This window comes from Mustela putorius, unplaced genomic scaffold (assembly GCF_011764305.1).
Source record: "Mustela putorius furo isolate JIRA1106 unplaced genomic scaffold, ASM1176430v1.1 tig00003942_pilon_pilon_pilon, whole genome shotgun sequence".
NCBI lineage: Eukaryota > Metazoa > Chordata > Mammalia > Carnivora > Mustelidae > Mustela > Mustela putorius.
This window is the reverse complement of record NW_025422087.1, coordinates 13,361,905-13,384,333: the sequence shown is the minus strand read 5'-3', so window position 1 is coordinate 13,384,333 and position 22,429 is coordinate 13,361,905. Positions and strand designations below refer to the sequence as shown.

The following is a 22,429-nucleotide window of genomic DNA, read 5'->3' as shown; positions in this document are numbered from 1 at the left end:
GGAACGGGTCTGGCTCACCCCGCCTCTGGCTCGCAGAAGCAGTGCTGTGCCCTCGGGCAGACAGGACAGTGAAGAGGGCACCGCCGGGCTAGGGGGCAGCGGGCATCTGCTCCTGGCTGCTGCCAGAGCCCCCGGGGGCATCCCAGCCCCGTGAGGTGGAGGTAAAGGGAGGTAGTGTGTCAGTCTGGTCTTCCTGGTCACGCCGTCCCAGATCTGAAGCTCCCACTGCAGAGACGAAGGGGCTCGGAGTTACGGGCCTTGTTTGAAATGATGGCGTCTAACCAACTCTGCCTGGTAAGCAAACGGGCAGGTGTCCCGGGGCCACGTTTCCCGTGAGGAGCGAGCAGGGCCATGTCTCCTGGCTGCTGACTTCTACCAGGTGTGGGCTCCTCTCCCCACCACCCTCTCAGGTGGCTCGGGGTATCCCTGTGACCTCGCTGGTGACCTCACGGAACGGGGGGACCCACTGGGGACTCTACCCGCCAGTGGAACGGATCTGGTCAGTGCTGCAGGGAGGGGTGGAGAGGGTGCCGGGGTCCAGCCCCAGATGGCTGAGCTGGGCTTCTCTTGAACATGGTTCGAATGCAAGGACGTGCGGGAGATAGCATGGAAGCCAGTGTTCCCTGTCCAGAGCTGCTCCCGGGCCTGCACCGGGCTGGGCTCCCACCAGCTGGGCACTGGAGCAGTTCTTGCCCTTGCCGTATTCCCAGATGGGGGTTCAGGAAGCTCTGTTCTTAAGTCTCCTTTGTTCCAAGGAGAGTGGTGCCAGGCCTGGGGGCAGGGTCTCAGAAGAGGCAGAAGGCCCCTATAAATAAAGTGGACTACCCAGGAAGCTGCCTGTGGGGGCCCAGGCAGCAGCTCAGCACCTGAAGGGACCTCAAGCCTTCTCCCGAGACTGGCCGGGCCCAGATGCCGGCTCTCGTGGAAGATTCGCTTTGCCCCGGCCCAGCTCCCTGCCTGGGTCCCGCCTGGGTCCCAGGGCTGAGATGTGGGCAGGAGGGGAGGGGACAGCCCCACCGCGATGCTGCCCGCACCTCATAGATGCCGAAGCCGATGGTGTGCATGTCCTCGCCCATCTTCCTCTGGCGTCTCCGGTGCTTCTGGATGAGGCCCACCAGGAAGGTGCAGCCGCGCTCCCCATCCTCCTGGTCCTCGTCTTCCTCCTCCAGCTTGATCAGGTACTGAGGGTTCATCCAGAAGGTGTCTGTGGCCAGAGGGGGCCGGGCTGCATCACTCAGGAGGCGGGAGCCCCAGGCGGGGGTGCAGGGGTGCAGCAGAGGTGGGCAGTGGGCATGGCAGGGGGCTTTGGCAGGGGGCGCGGTGGCGCTCGCCTAAACATGGTGGGGACTTTTCTGTACTGTTCCCTCCCACCCACCCGCAGGCTGGTCTCAGGGACTGATGGTCATCATTCTGGAAGAGGCCATTAGAGCTGGGCGGTCCCCTCGCGGTACCTCTCCCTCCCCATGCTGGATTGGAAAGTCAGAGGTTGCCCAGCTGGCTTGGCTGGGCAGGCAGGGGCACGCACCCCGGCACCTCCAGTGAACCCAGAAGCCAAGAACATCCTGTGCACAACTTAAGCCTCTTTTTCTGTGTCCCTTGTCCTCCCGGGCCTGTCCTGTTGTCCCCATGGTGTCTCTGCCGTCCCCACTTTCAAAATCTATTTACGGGAAGGACCTGCGGTTCATTCACATTCGGAATAATTGTGCTGACTGCCTTCCCCACTAATAGAATAAAGCTCTTTTTTGGGGAAAGAAAGGCTCCATCCAGGGCTGGGCTTGGCTGATCCCAGCCCTGTGCACACCGGCTGCCTGTTTTTACTGATAAAGTTTTATTAGAACACAGCCGTATCCCTTCATTTGATGGCCTTCGGGCTACAGCTATAGAGCTGGGAGTGTGATAGAACCTGATGGCTTACGAAGCCCTACATTTTTGCCATCTGGCCCTTGAGAGAGTTTGCCGACCCCTGACCTAGCGGCTGGGGCACAGTGTCTTCCCAGCACCTCTGGAACCGCCACTTGGAGGCCACAAACTTGAGGTGAAGGATGAGAGGCTCCGGGCTGGAGCGACCCGTCTGCTTGCCGGATGAGCTGCTCTGCGGCCTAGGATGCCCCTGAGGCCCTTGGGTCCCTCGTCCGCAGCACAGGACCCAGACCTGCCGCCCCAGAGAGGCCCACCATGCCAGCCCCACCGCCAGACCAGGTGTGCTCAAGTCCCTGGGAGCTCCCAGCCCAGGGCAGGTCCCTAAACCTCTGCGGGCCCAGGCAGCCTCATCTCCCAAGATGGAGCCGCAGGAACTGGTCACTGAGAGACCTGAGGAACGGCCTGATCAGCCCCTTGGGACAGTCCCTCGGGCCCAACCTGGAGGTCTTGCAGACTCAGTGTCTGCGGTGCGAGGACAGGGGCCCTGGCCCGTGTGGCAGCAGGTCCCGGGATCCCCAAGGGCGGGGTCTGGACTGTGGGCTGTGTTATGTGTTAGGGCCCGTGGGTGAGGTCCCTCCCTGGGGGCCTGGCTGCCCGTGGACAGAGGGGCTGAGGGCATGAGCTGGGACTGGGCACAGTGGGGTCTTACTGGGGTAGTTCCGGCAGCCGCCCGCCGTGGAGCCCCGTCTCCAGTTCCCGTCCATCTTGGTGAGTTTCCACTTCTTATAGGACTCACTGGTGAGGGTGTCAGGGGTCAGGTTGCAAATCTCCAGACGGGAGTAGTGCCTTAGGAAGTCGCTGAAAGACATCCTGGCAGAGGCAGGGGACACAGGCACCCAGGTTACAAGACAATCCGTGGACACACACCTTGATTTTCTGCCCGAGGCCGGACAGAGAGCCGGCGGAGGTTGGGCGGCTCTGAGCACTGAGCCAGGCCTTGTGGAGGCAGCGGTGGTGGGGGGGCCCACTCACAGGCCCAGCCCAGCTCTCCAAGGGCCCATTTCCTAAGGTGCTGGGATGACCCTGCAGGGGAGAAAGGCCGTGTCTCTCCCACAGGATCTGAACGGGCTTCTCTATGAAGCTGCTCAGCTCTGAGACCCCACTGTTGAGAGGGACAAATCCGGGAGGAGGAAAAAGGGTTTCATTCAGGGTCTTCTAGGGAACAAAGGATGATGACAAAAGCTGCTCCCATGCCTCTGTGCCCCAACGACATCACCTGGCTCAGCTCCCCAGAGCCCCCTGGGCAGACCCCCTCCCTGCAGCCTTACCAGAACTCCCCGTCCTCCTGCCGTTGAGTCAGCTGCTCCCTCACCTCTGGGTCCACAGTGTTCCAGTTGGGGCAGCTGGAGAACCACGGGACAGGATGGGTGTTAGAAGCCAGTGCTATTAAGGCCTTGTCCCCAGGACCTCAGAATGCAGGCCCAGGAACACGCTCGAGCACATCTGAGGGCCCAGACCACCCCCGGCTGGGTGAGGCTCATAGCCTTGGGCAGGGCAGTGAGGGCAGACAGAACACGAGCCATTGTCGGGAGAAGGGGAGAGCGCGGGTGGCCCACAAGTGGCAGCTCTCATAAGGGGAACGAAAAACCCCACGAGCGGCTGAGCTGGAGGCACCGGCCACCTGCCCGCCCTCCCCCACCCCGGGAAGGCCTGCCAGCGGGTGACTGCGCCAGGAAAGGTGTGCACCACAAGGTGATGGAAGGAGTCCAGGGCGTGCAGGAAGGCAGGCAGACTGGCTAGAGGGGCACATGCCCTGAGCGGCCCCTGGGAGTGGGGACCCGTGGCCTCTGGGCCTGGCCCCAAGGGCAACCCCCTGGCCCCGGCCCAGCCGCCAGCCTTGCGATCTCCCTTCCTGGACCCCCCGCACCTCCCAGGGAGGGCACCCGGCTCACTTATCGTTCCACTTCCCAGTCCACTCCACTTCTCCCCAGGGGTTGCGGATACGGATCAGCTTCTGCAGGCTTCCCGCACTTTCGACCTGAAGACGGGTTATGGGGAGCAGAGGGGAGGATGTGGAGTTCAAGTCAGGCCTGGAGGCACTCAGTCCCAAAGCACCCCCTCCATGAGCCAGGAGGTGTCAGGTCTGTGTTATGGGGGGGGGGGGTCATGAGAGGGGGAAGGGCTGGACCCCTGGCCACTCGCTGCTGCTGGGTGTGGACCATTCTGGGAGTCCAGCCCCTGGCAGAAGCTGTGAGCCTGGGGCTCCAGTGCACAGTGCCCCCGAGCCTCCTGACTAGCAGAGGACGTGCTGCTGTCACCCCCCGCCACAGGAAGAGGGCCGAGCAGAAGGGGACGCCCAGCCTGGATCGGAGTCCCGGCAGGCGCTGCTATGAAGGGCGGGCAGCAGTTGGAGGAGTAACTACGGACTCTGCTCTCGATGCTGTAATGGGATTCATGTTTATTTCCCTCGGCAGTAAAACAGCACTGGCACCGTGTGAGATGGCTCTTTCCTGGGAGACGCATTCAGGAGCCAAGTTTGACATCTGTGACTCACTTCCAAATGGCTCAGAAAACAGCACGGGGACACAAAACAGACATGGAAAATCCTGTCAAGCCTAGGGAAAGTGTTCGGGTGTTTCCTATTATGCTGCCATTTCAGCTTTTCCATAGACTTGAGCTTTTTCCGAAGAGAAAGATGCATGTGTGTCGGGGTGGGTGGAGAGTAAAACCAAACTTTGAGGTAAGGAGTCCCGGGAGGGTCAGAGGATGCGGGGTCCCCAGTGGGACGCGAGGCCAGCTGCGCACCAGCATGTGCAGTATCCAGTGACAGCCACTGCTATGAGCTTGTGCATACCTGCTAGGGGGCGGCTGGGCTCGCCACACTGGCCCCATGGGGACACTGTCACCATCTCTCTGACCTGAGAATGCTCCCGGAGAGAGAACTCTCCAGAGAGCTGGAGAAATGCACCCAGGCCCCCGGGGTGGCGAGAGGCAGTCAGACCTGATTGTGGATTGGTCGTGGACCAATCGTGGACCACAGGGAGAGCGCCCGAGCCGGCCCGCGGCCCGCAGAGGGCAGATGCTGGCCGGCAGCAGCTCCAGGACCGTCGGCCCAGCTCCCCGGGCCTCATGAGTTGGAGGCTTGGCGGCGGGGCTGTGAGACCACGAGCCCCACGCAGGCAGTCCCCCACCAGATGCGCTTCTGGGTGCCCCCCTGCAAACCTCTGTCCACCTTACCTCCTCAGCCCCGGTGACTGAGTACGCATGCCCCTTCACCAGCTTCTGGAACGTGATGGCTTCTGAGTCCGCTATGCTGGTGATCTGGAAACATGGGAGGGGTCAGGCCACTGGGCACAGCCTTGTTCTGCCCCACTCTGCCTTCTGTTCCCCCGGGTCCATCGAGGCCCTCAGTGCCAGCCTCCCATGGCAGCTCTCAGACGGTGGGGACAGCAGGGGCAGCCGGGGGGAGAGCACTGCACCGGTGAGTGGATAGGCATTCATGAGCCTTCGCAGGACCCTGGAGTGGGGCTGGTGGCCCCGGGCTTGGGACAGACCCAAGACGGGATCAGGTGGCCCCGAAGCCTGTGGTCTGGCCTGGCCCCACTGCGGAGTTCCCCGAGGACACTTCTGTGTATGTGGCTATCTGTGGGGTTTGCTCCTGTTCTATCGGAACTTTCTTGGGGCCCCCCGTTCCCCCCAACTATGGGGAGGAAGGGAGGCTGGTGTGTCTGTCTCGGTCAGTGGGAAGAAGGGCTGAGAGCAGGGTCTGCAGAACAAGCCAGAATCCCTGCCTGCAGTCTGGCAGAGAGAAGACGATGGGCGGAGCCCCAGCCGGGGCCAGCCACGCAATCCCGATACAGTTTCAGCACCCCCAGAAACGCAGTCTTGACTGCCAGTCTCCACCCCCGGAGACGGGGTCATCTGCAGTCTAAGACTCTCCCCCAGGGAACACTTAATAAAGTCAATTATTTCTTCAAGTTTACTAGGTTGAATTTGGTTTTTTAGCACATCAGACAGAGACTCTGGCCCCAAGAGCAGGGGTTTCTCTTTCTATCCCCATGGGGAACGTGTTCCCAGTGGCACAGGGGTGGAGAGTGGACTCAGCCCCTATCCAGAGGACGCCTGGGGACATGAGGGGGTGCTCACCACCTTGTGAGGCCTAGCCAGCCAGGCCACCATGAGGAAACAGCCCCTCCCGAGCCTCCCACAGGCCTGTAGACCCTGCAGTTGGGAAGGGGAAGGGTGCCAGGCTCCAGGCCATGCAGGGCCTCTCCCCAGGGGCAGGTGTCTGCACTGGGACCTTCCCCAGGGACCAGCAGAGGGTAGGGGACTTGCAGAACCCGTGGTCCAAGCTGGCGGTGCCCAGAGGTGCCCTTGCCCCACCAGCTGTCCCCCACATGGCCTGGCTGCTGCTGGCCACCCCTGGGTTCCAGATGACACCCCTCCTGGTGGATAGGGATGGGCTCTTGCCCACCAGAGCTGGGAGAGGGGCCTGCACTCACATCGATGGAGCAGCCGAGGAGGGAGCCCTTCTGCAGGGCCTTCTGGATGATCCTGAACAGGTTGGGAGGGGCCTTCCTGAGCTCGTACCACTCGGCGATGCCCCCCGTGAAGTCCTCGAAGCCCTCAGTGGTGGCGCCCCCTGACAGTGCTTCATAACAGCCGTTGACCCTGAGGGGGGACAGATGCCGCTGCTGCTTCTCAAAGTGCCCCCTGATCCAACCTCCCGCCCTGACCCCTACCCCAACCCCATGCCTCCCTGGCTGGGGGCTCCAGAGAGCCTCCGCTCAGGTTCCCCGGGGCTCCAGCAAATCTGCAGCTCGATGGGGGGAGATCCCGGCAGTCATCAGGTCTGACCTCCTGTACTGACTGTTCTGTGTCCCCAGAAGGGCCAACCGGCTCCTTGGCTGCTTAGAACACACCAACTCACTAATGAAAAAGGGTCTACGCACAGCACAACCTGTGGCTTCTAGCTGTGCGACGGGGTGCGTGACGGAGACGTGGCTCCCAGGCCCCAGACGCTGACCCCCGGCCACGGGGAGCCTGGCCCTCCTCCCTGGCAGCAGCTGCCAGGGACAGCCATCTCTGGACGCCGGAGAGCCCGGGCGGCCAGGGTGGGAGGCGCCTGCGGGGGGCGCTGCCACGGGGCTGGCGGAGGACAGGCTGCGGGCTGGGGGCGGGTCAAACCACTGCTAATGGCACACCATAGGTTCTGCACCAGTTCCCGAGCTTTCCATCCCTCTGCAGGGGCCAGGAACACCCACTGGCAAAACTGCACTGTCTTTATCTGACAAAGACGTCCCCAACCTGTCTGGGAGGTGGAGGTCATCCTCAAGGTCAGCAGTCTGTGCCACACCCATTCCTGTGTGGGAAGGGTGGCTAGCGTGGCCGCGACGTGGTGAGCACGGTCACTGATCAGGCACGACGTGGCCAGGCAAGCACTCCTTGCACTGAGACCCCACCTCTGGCCAAAGTCGCCCTTGACTCCCACCTGCCACTTCTAGGACCAGGCTGTCCGAGGGGGGGCCGCATCACTCTGTCCGAGGGGGGGCCGCATCACTCACTTGGCGTAGGCCTTCTCCAGCAGCGCGCTCCAGAATTCACTGCCCTCTGCCGAGTGCACGAACAGCAGCTCCCCGTTCTTGGTGGGCAGCCTGTCGTCCACGACCACGTCCACCCACTCGCCGTACTGCCAGAACTAGGGGGCAGGGCACACGGGACGGGCTGGGGGAGGAGCCAGCAGCCACATGGGGACCCCTGGCCTCCGCAAGCCCGTCCTGGGAGGAGATGCTGCCCTTCCTCCGCCTGGCACAGCCTCACTGAGCAGCTGAGGGCAAAGGCACCTGTCCTTCCCTCCAAGCCCAGACCCACGTCTCGGACTGTGCCCCGAGTCTCCTGCTCTCTCAAGGATGCTACTTCTCATTTACCAGCATAAAAGGAGGCAGCGAGCAATAGCTCACTATTTTGTCTCAGATGTCCCAAAACAGGCTTTTCTAAACTTGGGAATGACCTCCCGAGTGCCTGCTCTACCTCCCTCCTTGCCTGGTCTGAGGCTTCCTACTGCTATCCTGGCAGGGCCCCCTGTCAGGAGCAGGCCAGGGAGCCTGAGGCAGCCTCTCCAAGTCCTTCTACAGAACAGCACGGTCCTAAGGGTCTGATGCACTTGGCTGAGCAAGGGAACCTATTCCAGCCTCTGGGACCTGCTCTAGCCCCCAGAGGGAGGAAGCAGGAACTCTTCTAGCCCCCAGGTCCTTACCCCCAAGGACCTGTCCTTACCCTCCCGGGTGCTGTCCTTAGCCCACCAGGACCTGTTCTAGCTCCCAGGAACTGCCTTTAGCCACCCCCCAAAACCTGTCCTTACCCCCCATCCCCAAGGAACTCTTCTAGTCCCCAGTCCTGTTCTTACCCCTGAGGACCTGTCCTTGGTCTCCAGGACCTGTCTTTACCCCCAGGACCTGTTCTGGTCTTTAGGGCCTGTTTTTACCCCCCAGATCCTGTCCTTAGCCCCCAGGATACGTCCTAGCTCCCAGGACCTGTTCTAGTCTCCAGGAACTGCCCTTAGCACTCCCACTTAGGACCTGTCCTTCCCACCCCCTAGGAACTCTTCTAGCCCTCTGGTCCTGTCCTTGGGTTCCCAGGTGCTGTCCTTACCCCCAAGAACTGTCCACAGCCCTACAGGTCCTGTCCTTATCCCCTAAGACCTGTCCTTCCCCCATGCCCGGTCCTATCCCTGGCCCCCCAGGACCTGTCTGTAGCCCCCCAGGACCCACTGGGGAGAAGCCTGAACGAAAATCAAGTCACCTGGAAGTGGAAAATCCCCGCATAGCTCTCCTGGAAGCTCTGGTTTAGAGGCACAACGCGAGCCAGGACCTCTTCATTCAAGGTGAGGGAGGCAATGGCTGCCAGGAGCCAGCAGTCACCTGTGAACACAGCACACAGCTCCAAGCAGGGGCCTCACCCTGTCCAGCCCTGGGAGCTTGAAGCTGAGGATGGGGTGAACGCAGGTGAACACAGAGCCCCTGCGTGATGGGCAGGTTGTAGGGTTTGGTGACATCCTTAGTGCGGAGGTGACCTGGACGGAGGCAGAGGACTCACTCGTGGGAAGACACGAGCCAGCCACCTGCCTGGCCCACGGAGGACACAGCAGGAGCCCTGGAATGATGGGGTACCCACACTTCTGGGGGCACAGGGCATACAGGTGAGCTCAGGTGAGCTGGAGGCGGGACATGCAGTGGCGCGGATGGGACATGGTTGGTGGGCAGGAGGGCACAGAGGCCACCACCAGCAGGTCCCACACAGGCTGTCCTGCGCATCCCGCATGGGTCAGAAAAGGCTCATGGCCAGACTGCCCTCCAGGGGCGAGGGCACGTGGACAGTCACTTCTAGGGGGTGGGAGGGCACTGTGCCGGGGCACAAGGACCAGGACGGTCGGATAGGCCCCTCCTCGAGCCGCCGTGCCCCCTGCGGCTCAGGGATGGCCCAGCTGTCGCGGGATCACGTGTGTGAAGTGGGTAAAGCATTCACACGCCCACGGGAGGTGCTCTGCACACAAGCACCGTGACTATCTTCAGTGCTCGGCAGTGAACCGTGGGCAGCAACGGCACATCGCAGGGGCTCATGTTCACCTCCAAAGGCCGAGGCCCGCTGCAGGCCCCCTGGGCAAGCTGAGGACCTTGAGTTCGGTCTGAACAAGTGTGCGCGTTCCTGTCACTTCCCACCGCAGTAACAGGATGTGGCCTTGGAGGAGCTAATGTACATCACTGGCTTCGTGCTTCCTAAGGACGGGGCTCGGGAAGGTGCTACTGAAGGTCACTGAGCTCTTCTGGATTCTGGTCGACTACTCTGTGTCCTGACAGGTGGTGTGTGTGCGGCTCTCGGAGGCCTGGGCCGGGCAGCTCTGCTCTCCCAATCTGGAACCCAACACAGGCAAACCAATTCCCTGGCTCCCTCACTGGGTGGGTGCAATGGTGCTGTGCATGCAGGTGTGGCTTTCCGGCTCACCTCCGGGAACCCCCGCGTGCCTCTGAGACTCTCGCCGCTCTGAACGCTCCGTCCATGAGGCTTCAGTGGCACAGACCCTGCCCCAGTTTCAGACGTGGGCCTGTGGTTTCCCAAGTATCACATTTCCCAGCCTGTTGTGGTCAGCCTGGAGAAGGTTCTGTGGCCACAGAACGTGAGGTGCCACGAGAGCTATATGGGGGCTTTGGCAGGAGTGAACAGGTGCTCTACTGCTGGGGAGGGGCAGCCTGCCTGGGAAAGGGCACACCTCGGAGGAAGAGGGGCTGGGAGATGGAAGGGGTTTAGAAACCAGGTCTTGCAGGCATCGCTGGAGACCTTGAATCAAGCCGCACCTGCAGCCTGATCTGCCTTGGACTCTTGGCCATGTGATGCAATGACCTCAGTCTTCCTGAGGTCCAGGGCACATGGGCAGTAGCCCTCACTGGCGGAGACCCTCAGATGTGCGGGCTACTCTCCTGGGAGCTTCCAGTCATTACCTCATCTCTTCCTCCCAGTGCTCCGTGAGGAACATGAACGTGTCTGCGTCAGAGTGGAGCAGGACATGGCTGGGGAGGTTAAATGTGCTGCCAACGATTAAAGAATTATAACTGAGACTTTAAAAGGTGTGGTGTTTCAGTCCGTCAGATCTCGGAGACAACCTTTTGGGTCAAGTAGGCCTTGACATGAACCAAACTGGAGACCCCTGGCGTGTTCAGAGTATGGAGCTTGCAGAGAAATCTGGTGGTGGGAGTCTTTAGTTCTCACGGGGCAGGAGGCAAGCAGCCCCCACTGGGGGCATGGAAGTCTTCCCAGAGGGGCTTCCCCGTGCTGAGCCCACACTGCTGCCTGGTCAGTAAAGCAAGCTTTGGCCATTTCTGAGCATTGTGCTCTCCCATGTGGACCGTGTCACACTGTCCCCACCTGAAGCACAAACCCACCATGTGTCCACTGTTCTGGGCTCATGAGATCCCTTTTCCAGTCCTCTCCTTGTCCCCTGACCTCAGCTCCTCCCATGGCTTCAGTCCTTCTCCGGAAGACTGGAGGTGTTTGTGATTCTTACTCTTCTTGAGTAGACTTGAGATTTTTCTGGGCCCTTTGGGCCTGTCAACAAGTGGAGGACGACAGGCTTGCGGACAGAGTGGGTCAAGCATAGGACCCCAGAGGCAGAGTCCTGAAGCCAGAACCCCACCCCTGCCATGCAGCCCCTGGGAAGAGCGGCTGCAGCAGGTCCCTTCAACCCCTCCTGGTTTGGTCTCCCCGGGTCCCAGGAGCCCATGCTTTGACATGACACACGTGTGTCTGGCTCTGTGGCCTCAGACATTACGGAAGTTCCTGGATGGGCCCAAGTGCAGGAGGGACCGGCTTCTTGTTTATCCTGGGCCATCCATCTAGGTCAGCGCTGGCTCCACACCAAGCTCAGATGACTGCTCCCCACCAGGCCCGGAGGGTCTCGCCTGGCAATCAGGGGCCGTGTTCCATGCCTCCTGGTTTTCTTTCTTCCAGTACCCCCTGGCCAGCTGGGGGAAACAAGGCCCCTGCACCTCCTGCCTCATGCAGAGCTATCCCAACCTAACAGGTGTCCTCCAAAAGGGCACGTCATCCTAGAGTGCCTTCTAGGTGACAGCACGGTGGCTTTAAGAGGTCGAGTCACCTGCTTGAGGTCACGTGTCCTGTGAGGAGCTGTGCAGGGGCAGAACCTGGGTCTGCCCTCGGTGGCAGCAGGCAGCCAGCGTGCGGGATACCGCTCAGCAGTGTGCAAAGAGCACGCTGCCCGGTTCTCTGCAAACCTTACGACATGATCACCCTTGCTGTCATCACCTTTCTGTGGGGAAGAAATGGAAGCTCGGAGAGCACGCAGACCAGTGGTGACCCGGTCTCACAAGCAAATCCTCTAAATCAAAGCCTGGGCTTTGTTTAAAAACCGAACCTTGCTAGAGATTTCTTTTGGTCAAGGAGCGTCTGATTCCTTCGACGAAGCAGAGACCCCACTAGGACTATCCTAGTGCAATCCAAGTTTAAAACTGAGCGGTGATGCGCCGGCAGCTTGCTGAAGTCCTACCTGAAGGCTTAGAGGCCTCTGGAAGAGTGTGCAGTTGTCTGATAAGCTGAAAGTGTCGGGAACCCTGTTTTATGCTCAAATTCCTAACTGTTTGCCTCCGAGGGTACATCTCTTTTCCTTACTTCCCCGCGCACGGGAGTTTTCTTGGTATCAGGGACTAGAACAGTGACATCGTGGGGATTCATGATGTGTCAGGCCCCCCACGTCATCCTCCCGTTTCGTCACAGAGCAGCCAGGTGCTGTCGGCCGTGGTCACAGCAGAGCACAGGGGGCCTAGGGAGGCTGGTGGCCTCCCGAAGTCCCTGTAACGAGCCACCATCATGGGGTCTGAGCAAAGCTTTTCATGTGTGACCTACATGGTCTCCTTTGCAAACAGGTGCCCATTTCCAAGCACCTAATTCACAGGATGTTGTTGGGGGGACTTCTGTCCTTGGGAGGGGACCTGATTGTTTCTGTGTCTGACTGCACGGTGGCTCACGAGCACCCTGCTTGCCGCCTGGATGCCACGTCTGCATGCCACTGCCCCGACACCTCCCGGAAACCCGTCCCACAACCTCCTGCTGCAGTCTTGGATCCTCCGTCCTCCCCATCATGGTCAGCCTCTCCCTTCCCCCAAATGACTCACAACCGCCCTTCTCCTCTGGACGGTTCCAAAGGGACATGGGTGGAGCCTCCCCCAGCAGAGGCTGTTTGGGTCAGCGGCACCGGGATCTGTGTACAACCAGCTGACTGGTTCGGGACAGGGGAGACGGCAATGCACCCGGCCGCCGCTCTACTGGTTAAGCCTCAGAAAAGCCCATAAGGCTGTCTTTCAGTGACAAGGACTGTCCGGCAAAGCCGCCACACAGACAGGCTTGGAAAGATGCAGGTGTGTATTTCCATAGGTTTTTAAATTACCTGACTGCAAGAGAGAGGTGAGGGTGGGTGGCCATCCAGACCACGAGGGACTGTCCCTGAGCGACACACCACAGAGCCCCTGCGGGTGCAGAGTCTGCTTACACTCAGTCACCGCGGATGACCTCATCTTCACTTAAGTCCATTTGTCTCAGAGCAGAGACGACGGTCGTGGGGACCTGCATGCCTCCCCACGTGCAGTGCACAATCTTCATCCTGCCCTCTGTCCCGGAGCTGGCCTCCCTGGACCAAACTGTGGGCTCCCAGCGCCTCTGGCTGCTGGGGGGTTCGGCCAGCGGGGGCCCTGGGGAGCACAGGAAGGGAGGAGGGTGCGCTGAGAGTATTTCTTCCTGGACTTGGCTTGAGCTGTGCCCCTTGACCCCGAGCACTGCTCCCTCGAGGTGGCATCTGGGCATGACCCATTTACGCTCAGCTCTTGAGTCCTGACACCAGCACCACCTCCTAAATCAGGGCCTTTCCTACCAGGGATTGGGTGATACTTCCTCACCGGGTCACAGAGGGCTTCGAACACACAGTGTGTATGGCCAACAGTGTTGGAGGCGTGGCTGACTGCGGTCTATCCCTCAACAGCTGCGCCCCCTTAGCTAACTCCAAGGGCAACACTCGGCATGGAGAAGCTTGGATAATCATTTACCCCATTTAAAACTGGGCTCAGATTCTTGGCTAGAAAAAGTCATCCTTGTAAAACTGCCACTTCCTCTTAAGTCAGTCTGTAAACTTTAGGTACTCCCAACAAAAATGGTAAAATGATCTTTTAAATTTGGAACTTAGCTTATGCAAAGTTTATAAGGAAAAATTAAACATCAAGCATAGAAGAAAGTCTAGAAGGGAAGGAAGTCTACCTCTATTAGGTATTAAAACAGGCATAAAGCCACAATAATTAAAACAGTACAGAACTTGTGCGCAAGAATACAGATTCGTGACACAGAACAGAAAGTTCAGGAATCATTCTAAATGTAGGAATTTAGTGCAGATACAATATTCATATGTAGGATTGGAACAGTGGAAGGGCCATCTAGAAAAAAATCAAGTTCTAGCTCCTCTTAACACAGGGTTAAATTCTAAATGGAATAATGTTCGTAATTAAGCATTTAACATTATATTCCTTAAGCATATACTCTAATATATTATTTATATAATCTTACATAAATATGGTAAATCTAGCCATTTGTTTTATTTTTATTTTGGTTGCCTATTTATGCCATATATCTTAATGGTATCTTAATATGTTAACATTATGATAACATTATAAATACAGTATTTTTATACACCCACAGACATTCGGCAAAAGACAATGGAGAATTCCAATATAATGTGACTGGAGACAGGCTATTGAATTGTAATCCAGAAGCCATAAGCCTTTTGAATAATAAACTTAGTTGCATTAAAGGAAAAAAAAGTTTATATGCTAAAAAAAATCACGATTAACAAAATCAAACAAAAAATAATAAGGAAAAATACTCAGATCCTAAACATCATGTATAAACTTCTCTAGTAAATAAATGACAGCTCCATAGAAAAACGGACAAAGATATAAGCAGCTCGTGAAAAAGGGAAAAACCAATGCCTTAAGCACATTAAGGGGCCCCTGCTCAGTCAGGAGCACATGGCTTTCAATTTTAGGGTTGTGAGTCTGAGCCCCAAGTTGGGGGTAGAGAATTCTTAAAAAATTTTTTTAAACCCCAAACTTCCAAAGATACTCACCCTCACTCATCATAAGAGAAAACAAAGTGGAACTACGCTGCACCATTTCTACCTTTCAGATGGCAAAAAACGAGATGTGGGGTCCCCAGAGCGGCTGTGGGAGACCCACTCTCACGCCTGTCCATGAGCACCGAGAGGCAACAGGGAGCGCACGCGCCCCCAAGATGCTGGTGCCGGGAGTCGGCCCTACAGATGCATTCACGAGAGCAACAGAGGGATGACATGGTTATTTCCTGGAGCCCCGTTGTAGCTAAGTGTCCATCCACAGGTAACCGGGGGAACAAATCAGGGGCCTCTCCTCGACGAGACTACGGCAGCCAAAGAACGGAGCGAAGATGCTCCCTGCCGACCCAGCCTGACTGCCAAGCGGTGCTCAGAGAAACGGAGCACGGCACACAAGAGTACATAGGGTATGCCGAAAGGAAAACAGTAATGGGAGAAAACTTGGGGGGAGCATGGTAGTGGCCCTTTTTTGACTCCTGTCTTCATCCACTGAAGCTCTTATGGATAATTTTTTATGTGGTTATCTTTTGACTATGGTTTTATTACCACCAACCCTAGATTACTGGCCTCCCCAGGTTCCTTGGCTACGCCCTTACTTATGGTAAGAAAAATAGCTTAATATTAGTTATTCTAAGTGAACATCTTTATTTTACGTACGGTGCCCATCAGAATCGGTCTATCGCCAGTAAGAACAGCGCATCGACTCAGTCGCTCCTCTGACTTCCAGCGTGTGTTCTGTAGAAACGAGCTCCTCGAGAAGTTAACAGCTACTCCTTGAGAAGTGGTTTCTCTGGTCAAGGGAGTGTCCACGGGAATGCAAAGCTATGCAGGTCAAGAGCGCAGGCTTCCCAGCAAGGATCTGTGATTGCTTTGTGCGGAGAGCGGCACAATGTGCACACTTTCCACTTACTGGACGCTGGAACCTTCCACATACTTGGGGAGGGTGCACCTGGGGCTGCCCCCCCCACCCCCTGGGGCAGGGTCTCCTGCAGCTGGGCTGCTCAGAACCAGATCTTCCCCGGGAGATGAGTGAGGCTCCTCTCTGGCCATCTAGCCTTGGCCCTAAATGCAGGGACTTTCTCTGGCAGCCGAGGGCCTTCTGACACCATCTGTGCCTCTTCCTGTCCCTAAATTCTGAGACCCTTTTCTTTCTGGATTGTCTTTTCTTTAGAACCTATAGTTTTCTCTACAAGACATGGTTTTATTGGATGCACTGGGGGAGGGGGGTCAGCCCCACTGAGGTGAGACACAGTAAATTTTAGCACATTCTGTCTACTTTGCCCAAAGCTGACTCCCCTGTCCAGCACCCCAGACTCAGGCAGGGACAAGGGTCGGAGCTGGGTCACTACAGGTCCTTGAGCACCTGGGCTGCTGGTCATGCCCATCATTACAGGAGCAGACCAGGGGTTCCTGAAACACCCACTGAATGTCTGACTACAGGCTCCAGACTGGCTGGTCCCATATCCGGGCTCCTGCCCACAACACCTCCCGCTGAACTCCTGCCCCTCCAGTCTGTTCTGGAAGACACTCAACTGGTACAGGCCTGAGAGGCTGGGGGTGGGGTGGGGGGTGATTTTCTGCCCTGCTTCCTATCCTGAAAGCCCACCCGGGTACCCCAACAGCCACACGCTCAGTCAAGCAGGAGCTGCCTAGGGGAGCTTGGATCCCCCTTTTTCTGAAACTCCACACTGCATCTTGACTTAATTCCCAGAGCAGAACACAGAGCAGTCACCGCACACTGAGAAGAGACATGGAGTGGAAACTCTGGAGAGCTTCTGAGAACCTGAACCTGGGGTCGGGGGCAGCTAGGAGGCCCGCATTCTAGACACTGCCCAGGGGTGGGGGTCCAGGGCCAAGACCAACTGGCCTTAGCTTTCACTTAGGTTGGCATGGAGACCCCGTTCCCCCGGAGTGGAGATCTCAGGATCCATGCAAGGGACGTGCCCACTGGAGGCTATGTGCGTGCCTGTTTCTTCCAAGAACTGCCCTCCCTGGGCCCACAGCCTGCTCGGAAGCCCTGCCTTCTCCCTCCCGCACGCCTGGACACACTTGTGGAGACTCCATCCTCTCTGGTTCATGTCCGGTTCTGGGCTCCTGGCTGCCCACTTTGTCCACTTTGACTGGGTTCAGCTTTCCAGCCCAGCCCCTAGGGACGCCCTTCCTGCACACCTGCCTCCCCGGGGCCACACTGTCCCAGACGCCCTCTCTGCCAGCACGGAGCTGCGAGCACAGGAAGCAGCACAGGCCGGGTGCTAAGACCTGGGTTTTGGATCCTGATCCTGCTGGTGCTGTGTGAGCGTGGACAGGTTTCTGAACTGCTCTGACTGCACGTTTGCTCAGCTGTCGAAGGCGGGGGCCGGGGGGCATCAGAAGGCTGTTAGGATCGGATGCAAAAGGGAAACTAGTTCCCTGGATGGGCTTCAGAGATATGGAACCTTCTGTCCAAACTCTGCGTGAAGGTGAACGTATGTGTTTTTCTAGGGAAGGAGTTGGGACAAAGCTGGGACCCAGGACAGGTGAGGTCTCGGGCCACAGTGTGGGGTCCCCCAAAGGGAAGAGAGCTGAAAAGGGGGACATGTAAGGAGGGGAGACGCCCAGGGGAGGGCAGGGTGCCGCGGGCCCTCACAGAACACAAAGGCAAGAGGGTTCTTTGAGGGCATAAGCACCCGGCGTGCCCCCTGCAGGGGGATGACCGCCTTCTCCCTGTGTGTCTCACTGTGGGTTTCTGCACGGATTTTTTACCTGTGAATCTTGTGTCTAAGGCAGAGAGAGTTCACGTATTAATTTATTCATTTATCCGACGACTACGGAGTGACACTCTCTTGGCCCCCATCTGCCCAGCCAGGCACCTCTTGTGCTCACGGGCCCCAGGGAATCCACTCTGAGTCCAGACCTGCCCCCTCTTCTGACTTGTTTGGGAAAAGGGGGATTGGGCTGCATTTTGGGGTCATCAGGCACAGACACCTTGCCCTCTGGACTACCCTGACAAAGGTTTGAGTGTCTCCGGCTAGACTCACCCCTCTTGGCTCCAGCTGACCTGGAGCACACGGGGCACACACACCTTCCCCGCACAGCACTCCCGGGTAACCTGATGAATGCCTCCTTGAAGGCCCAGAGCCCTCTTCTGAAAAGGCGAATTCCAACGGAGCCATGTCAGTAAATTTCCAGGGCTGTGTTCCGGCCTCTTTGTGTGCCCTGAAGGTCATGTCTGCGCAGGGGGCGGGGTCACCTGGGGCCACGGCAGGGAGAGGGACAGGGCGGGTTTCCTAATATTTGTGGCCGCTGGGGTTTATCCAAACAGGGAGCACAGTGATAGCTGCTGTGTGCTTGCTCCCGCCGTCAGGGGTTCCTTCTACCAATAGGAAAGTGAGGCGGAGAATCCAGGAGACGCTGGGCTTCCGTCTCCCCCAAGGACAGTGCGGCTGCCTGCGGCGGGTCCCAGAACGCAAGATCCGTCAGGGCAGGGCCTGTGTCACTGCGGAGCACATGTCCCTGACTCGAGGCACACACAGTGTGCACACACTTCAAACACACACGCTGAAGAAGTGCAGACAACACACTGCCCAAGGCTGGCCCTGCCGCCTCCTGGAAGCCCTCTGAGCTTTGGCACCCCCCATTGTTGCTTCTCTTGGGGCCTTCGGCCTGACATGCCCCTGTCCCCCACAGTATTTCTGAGAGCCTCTGAGCATCCCCTCCTTGCAGGACTCTGGCGGGCAGGGACACCATCTCTTCCTCTCCTCCGCTCTCTCCTGACTCGTTTGCTCCCCCCGTCCCCATACCTGGTGCGCGGGCTCCAGATGAAACTGGCTCTTGCTCTCAGGCACATGTACGACAGTGTGGGGACAGGTAGGGAACCATGATCACAGGTGGCGGTGAGTCCTAGGCTTCAAGTCTGAACAGGGAGGGGAGCTGCAGGAGGGGGTGGTAAGAGAGGGTGGGCTAGGGGGAGGTGGGCTTGAACTGGTTCTGAGGAGCAGGTGGTGGGGAGGCGCCCTTGCAGGGCTAAGGAAGGGTGGGTGGGGGCACTTGCGCAGTGCAGGGGCGGCTCAGTCCCAGAGAAGCAGGGAGCAGGCACAGGTGGGACAGGGCTCCGAGGGAGGGGAAGGTGAGGTGAAGAGTAGATTGGACCAGACTCTCCCAGTTCAGGGAGGGTGCTGTCTCAGCCTCTCCCTTTTTGCACCAGACCCTCCAGGCCAAATAATATGCTTACACTTTCCAGAAGGGGCCACTTCCCATGGGAAAGTGCCAACCCTGGCTGGGCAACTTGCCCTCCACCTCCTTCCTTCGTCAGCATCGGGGACTCAGTCCCAGCCTTTGGGGGGTGGGTCCCTCTTAACCCTTTGCCTTCCCCCTGCCCTGTCCCCAGACTGCACCAATGAGCCCGGCCAGCTCAGTGCCTCGCTAGCCTGCATACTGGGGTTCCCGGAGAACCCAGGCACCCAACCATGACAGTCTAGTGTCCGAGAAGCCTTGGGTCTGCACTGGTGAAGGACAAAGTCATTATTTCAAAGTCATTATCTTCCAGAAATGGCAGCCACAGTATTTCTGGGGTCATGTGCTCTTCAGAAACCGGGGCTGGCCTCTGAGCATCTTAGTGGATAGGGTTCAGCAGAAGGGGTGCCGCGTGACCCCTGAAGCTAGGTCATAAAAGATGAGGCAGCTTCCTGGGGTCTCTCTCGGGACGAGCGCCCAGAAGGTCGGCTTACTTGAGGCCTCTATGGAAGAGGCCACGTGAGAGGCACAGGAACCCCGGAGGCCCCGCTGACCCAGCCTCCAGCCCAGGTGCCAAGCATGTGGGCGAGGGGTCTTCCGGTGACCCCAGCCCAGTGGCTGAAAGTGCAGGAGGGGCCCTGAATCACAGGGCTAACCCCGGTCATCCTTCAAACCCATGAAAATGAACAGGAAAATCCTGTTGTTTCGAGTCACTCATGTTGGGGGTGGGTTACGACGCTAGATAAAGGGGTAGTGAGATAGGGAACTTCCGGGAATCCGCTGTCCTGAGATCTGGCCAGGAATACCTGCCTGATGACCGTGATGGCCTGACCCGCTTTTGTGGGGAGCAGGTGCCAGCAAGACGGCGGCCAGCACGGAGATGGCAGTGTGGGGACCGTGCCCAAGGTGCCCAGTCACACTGCCGTCGCTGGGGAACCTCAGGCCCTCAGACGCAGTCCACACGGCAGCCCCAGGAGGGGAGCACCCTCCAAGAAGCAGGGGCAGCCACTCTTCTTCGGCTGCAACACCTCCGGGGGAGGGGAAGGGCTGAGCCCCTCCCACAGGTTCAAACATCCCAGCAATGTCGTGGTTCCTCCCAACTGTTGTGGGGGGCAGTCAGGAGCCTTGTCAACCTGCCCATCATTTACCACCACGGCTCCCTCCTCCAGGCTCCCTCTGACGTCCCCACCCTCCCCAAGGCACCCAGATGGGATGGTCCCTGGTTTCCCACCTAGGGCACTTTGCCACCAATTCCCCCATCCCAGGGCATTCTGGCAGTGTCTGGAGACATTTCTGATGGTCGGGTCTGGGTGGAGCTGGTGCATGTAGTGGCCAGGGGCCAGGAAAGCCCAGCCTGTTCTACAGCACGGAGGGTAGGAGGCCCTGTCCTATGTCCAGTCCCGCTGGCCCGGTCTTATGTCTTCATGAAGCTACATAAGTTCCAAAGAGACCAGATGCTAAGGCTGGTTTTGGCCACATCTGACCCTGGTTTTGGAAGGGAGGGGACAGAAGCCCCGACGGGCCAACCTGGGGCCACCCGTGGGAGCTGCTGAGGAGGGGCTTCCCCAAAGGACATGCACAGCCTGCCAGGGGGCCAGGCCTGGGAGATGGTGGCTGGGGAGTCCCAGTGGGTGTCCCTCCATGACCCTTTCATGCCCCGTAGCACCAGCCCAGAGGAGGGTACCCCCAAACCAGAATGCCCCTACACCCAGTCACTGCTCATTTACATTGTTGACTGTGTGGGATGGGCCCAACCCCTCCCTGGCAAACACAAGCCTCCTTCCAGGATACAGCGGCATCGAATAATCCAGATCACATGTCCCTGCCCCTCCCGTCCCCTGTCCCCTGTCGGAGAGGGCCCTACAAGGAAGTAGGGAGCTGAGAATGTGAGCCATGTGGTTCCCGCCCTGACTCTGAACTTGCCTGGAACAATGGATGCTGGGAAGGGAGTCCCTGCCCCACTGCTGAGACTGGGGTGCCTGGGGCCCAGACCCAGGAGGAAGCCACCTGATGCTGGTTTCAGCTGGTTTCAGCTTCCGGGACTGGGGCTTAGTCCAACCCACATCCTTTCTGCCCCGACCCCTGCTCCATTCATCCACCCTCCAGGAGGAGTCCCCAAACTCCTGAGTCCCTGGAGGCATCCCCAGGGTTGAACTGTGGACAAAACCCTGCTGATTGGGGCGGGGGGGCAGCCAGGTACAGGAGACCCCAGGACAAAGTGTCCCAACAAGAATGAGTTCTTGACTCTAATCCAGACTCAGAGACAGACAAATCGAGTCATGAAGTTCCCCACCCCACTGGGAAAGGGAGGACACAAGCCTCACCTTTGCTCCCACAGCCCAGGAGCGGGGGGTAGGGGGGAGCTCCGGCTGAAGGCGCACTATAGGCAGAGCGTGCGCCCCGTGGACGGGGCATGGAAGACAGGCCGGTGCCCCCTGAGCTCTTCTCTGAACACCACCTCCTGTACCTCTCCACAACCTTGGGGGCTGCAGAGGGCAAAGCCCAGAGCCCAGCCGGGCAGGTATGAACGCTGGCACCGCGCCGACGCCCATGCCACTGGCCTCCCCAGAACCCATCTGACCCGCCCGCAGGAAGGGAGCCGCCAACCTGCAGCTACCAAGCCCCTCCCACGCGCCCGGAGCTGCGCAGGTGCGTGCAATCTCAGCCTCAGCCCTGGTGCCTCTTCTCCCCAGTTCGAGGATGAGGGAACTAGAGCCTTGGGAGGACGGTGATCCACCCAAAGCGAAGAGCCACGCACTGCAGAGCCATGGCCACACTCTGCCTGATGGACCCCCACGTCCTCACTCTGGACCCTGACGTTCACAGGTGCTCATGGACGCATGTGCCCAGCCTGGCTTCGGGGGAGACACACAGGCCTGCAGGGACCATCTAACCGCAGAGAGTGAGGGACGGGAGGTTGGAGCCTGGTGAGCCATGGTCTGCAGCGCCACCCCGGCGGTGCCCATATGCGCATGTGGCTGGCACAGACCACTTCCGTTCTGGTTAACTGCACAGCTGCTGGCCCGGCTCGTGGTGTGAACCACCCTCCTTCCGGGGCTCCACCCCCCCACACTGCTGCAGGCCAGTGCCTCGCCAGGCCCCCCTGTGGCTGAAACTGCTGGGGGGTGATCTGAGCAGGGCTACCCAGACCTTGGAGCAGGGACATAAGTTGACCCCCTTGGGGGGTGGGTGGGGGGTACAGGAGGACTGTGGGGGTCTGCCAGCAGAGAGAACCATATTTTGGACTCACAAAATGTCAGAAGTAGTGGGACCTTAGGAAACTGATCCAACTCTCATGTCAGAGGCAGACAGCAGAGTCCAGAGGGTTGAGGCCTGGCTCTTGGCTCAGGGAGCACCTGAGAAGCGAAAGTCACAAGGGGATCAGAGGCTGGTGGGGAGCGGGGGGCCCCCATAAACTCCTGGGCACCCCGGGGGCTTCAGCTGCAGATGTATGCAATGATGGGGGGCTTCTTTTGGGGGGGAATTCCTGCTGCCTCTGCTCTCTGGGGTCGGGAGGTCAGGAACACTGCTGTATACCGGCCAAGGCCAGGGCCAGCCGGGGCAGGAACAGGGGCCTGGGGGAACACAGCAGCGTCAGCGCTCCAGCCGTCCCAGCTTCTGCCACTGTCTTAGGGACAACAGGACGGGAGCAGGGAGCGCGGCGGCAGCCTTGGGGGA

General features: G+C 58.9%; 1 protein-coding gene across 1 annotated transcript in view; it reads right to left on the bottom strand.

Moving 5' to 3' along the window:
- CAPN2 (calpain 2) overlaps positions 1–22,429 on the bottom strand; it is a 40,781-nt gene that overhangs the window by 10,039 nt on the left and 8,313 nt on the right. Inside the window, exons 3-10 of the mRNA XM_004761872.3 lie at positions 8,662–8,780; positions 7,425–7,558; positions 6,363–6,531; positions 5,098–5,181; positions 3,813–3,898; positions 3,189–3,263; positions 2,570–2,730; positions 1,035–1,204 (exon numbers count right to left, since the gene is read on the bottom strand). Of these exons, the coding sequence (XP_004761929.1) occupies positions 1,035–1,204; positions 2,570–2,730; positions 3,189–3,263; positions 3,813–3,898; positions 5,098–5,181; positions 6,363–6,531; positions 7,425–7,558; positions 8,662–8,780 (998 nt within the window). The remainder of the gene's footprint in view (positions 1–1,034; positions 1,205–2,569; positions 2,731–3,188; positions 3,264–3,812; positions 3,899–5,097; positions 5,182–6,362; positions 6,532–7,424; positions 7,559–8,661; positions 8,781–22,429) is intronic.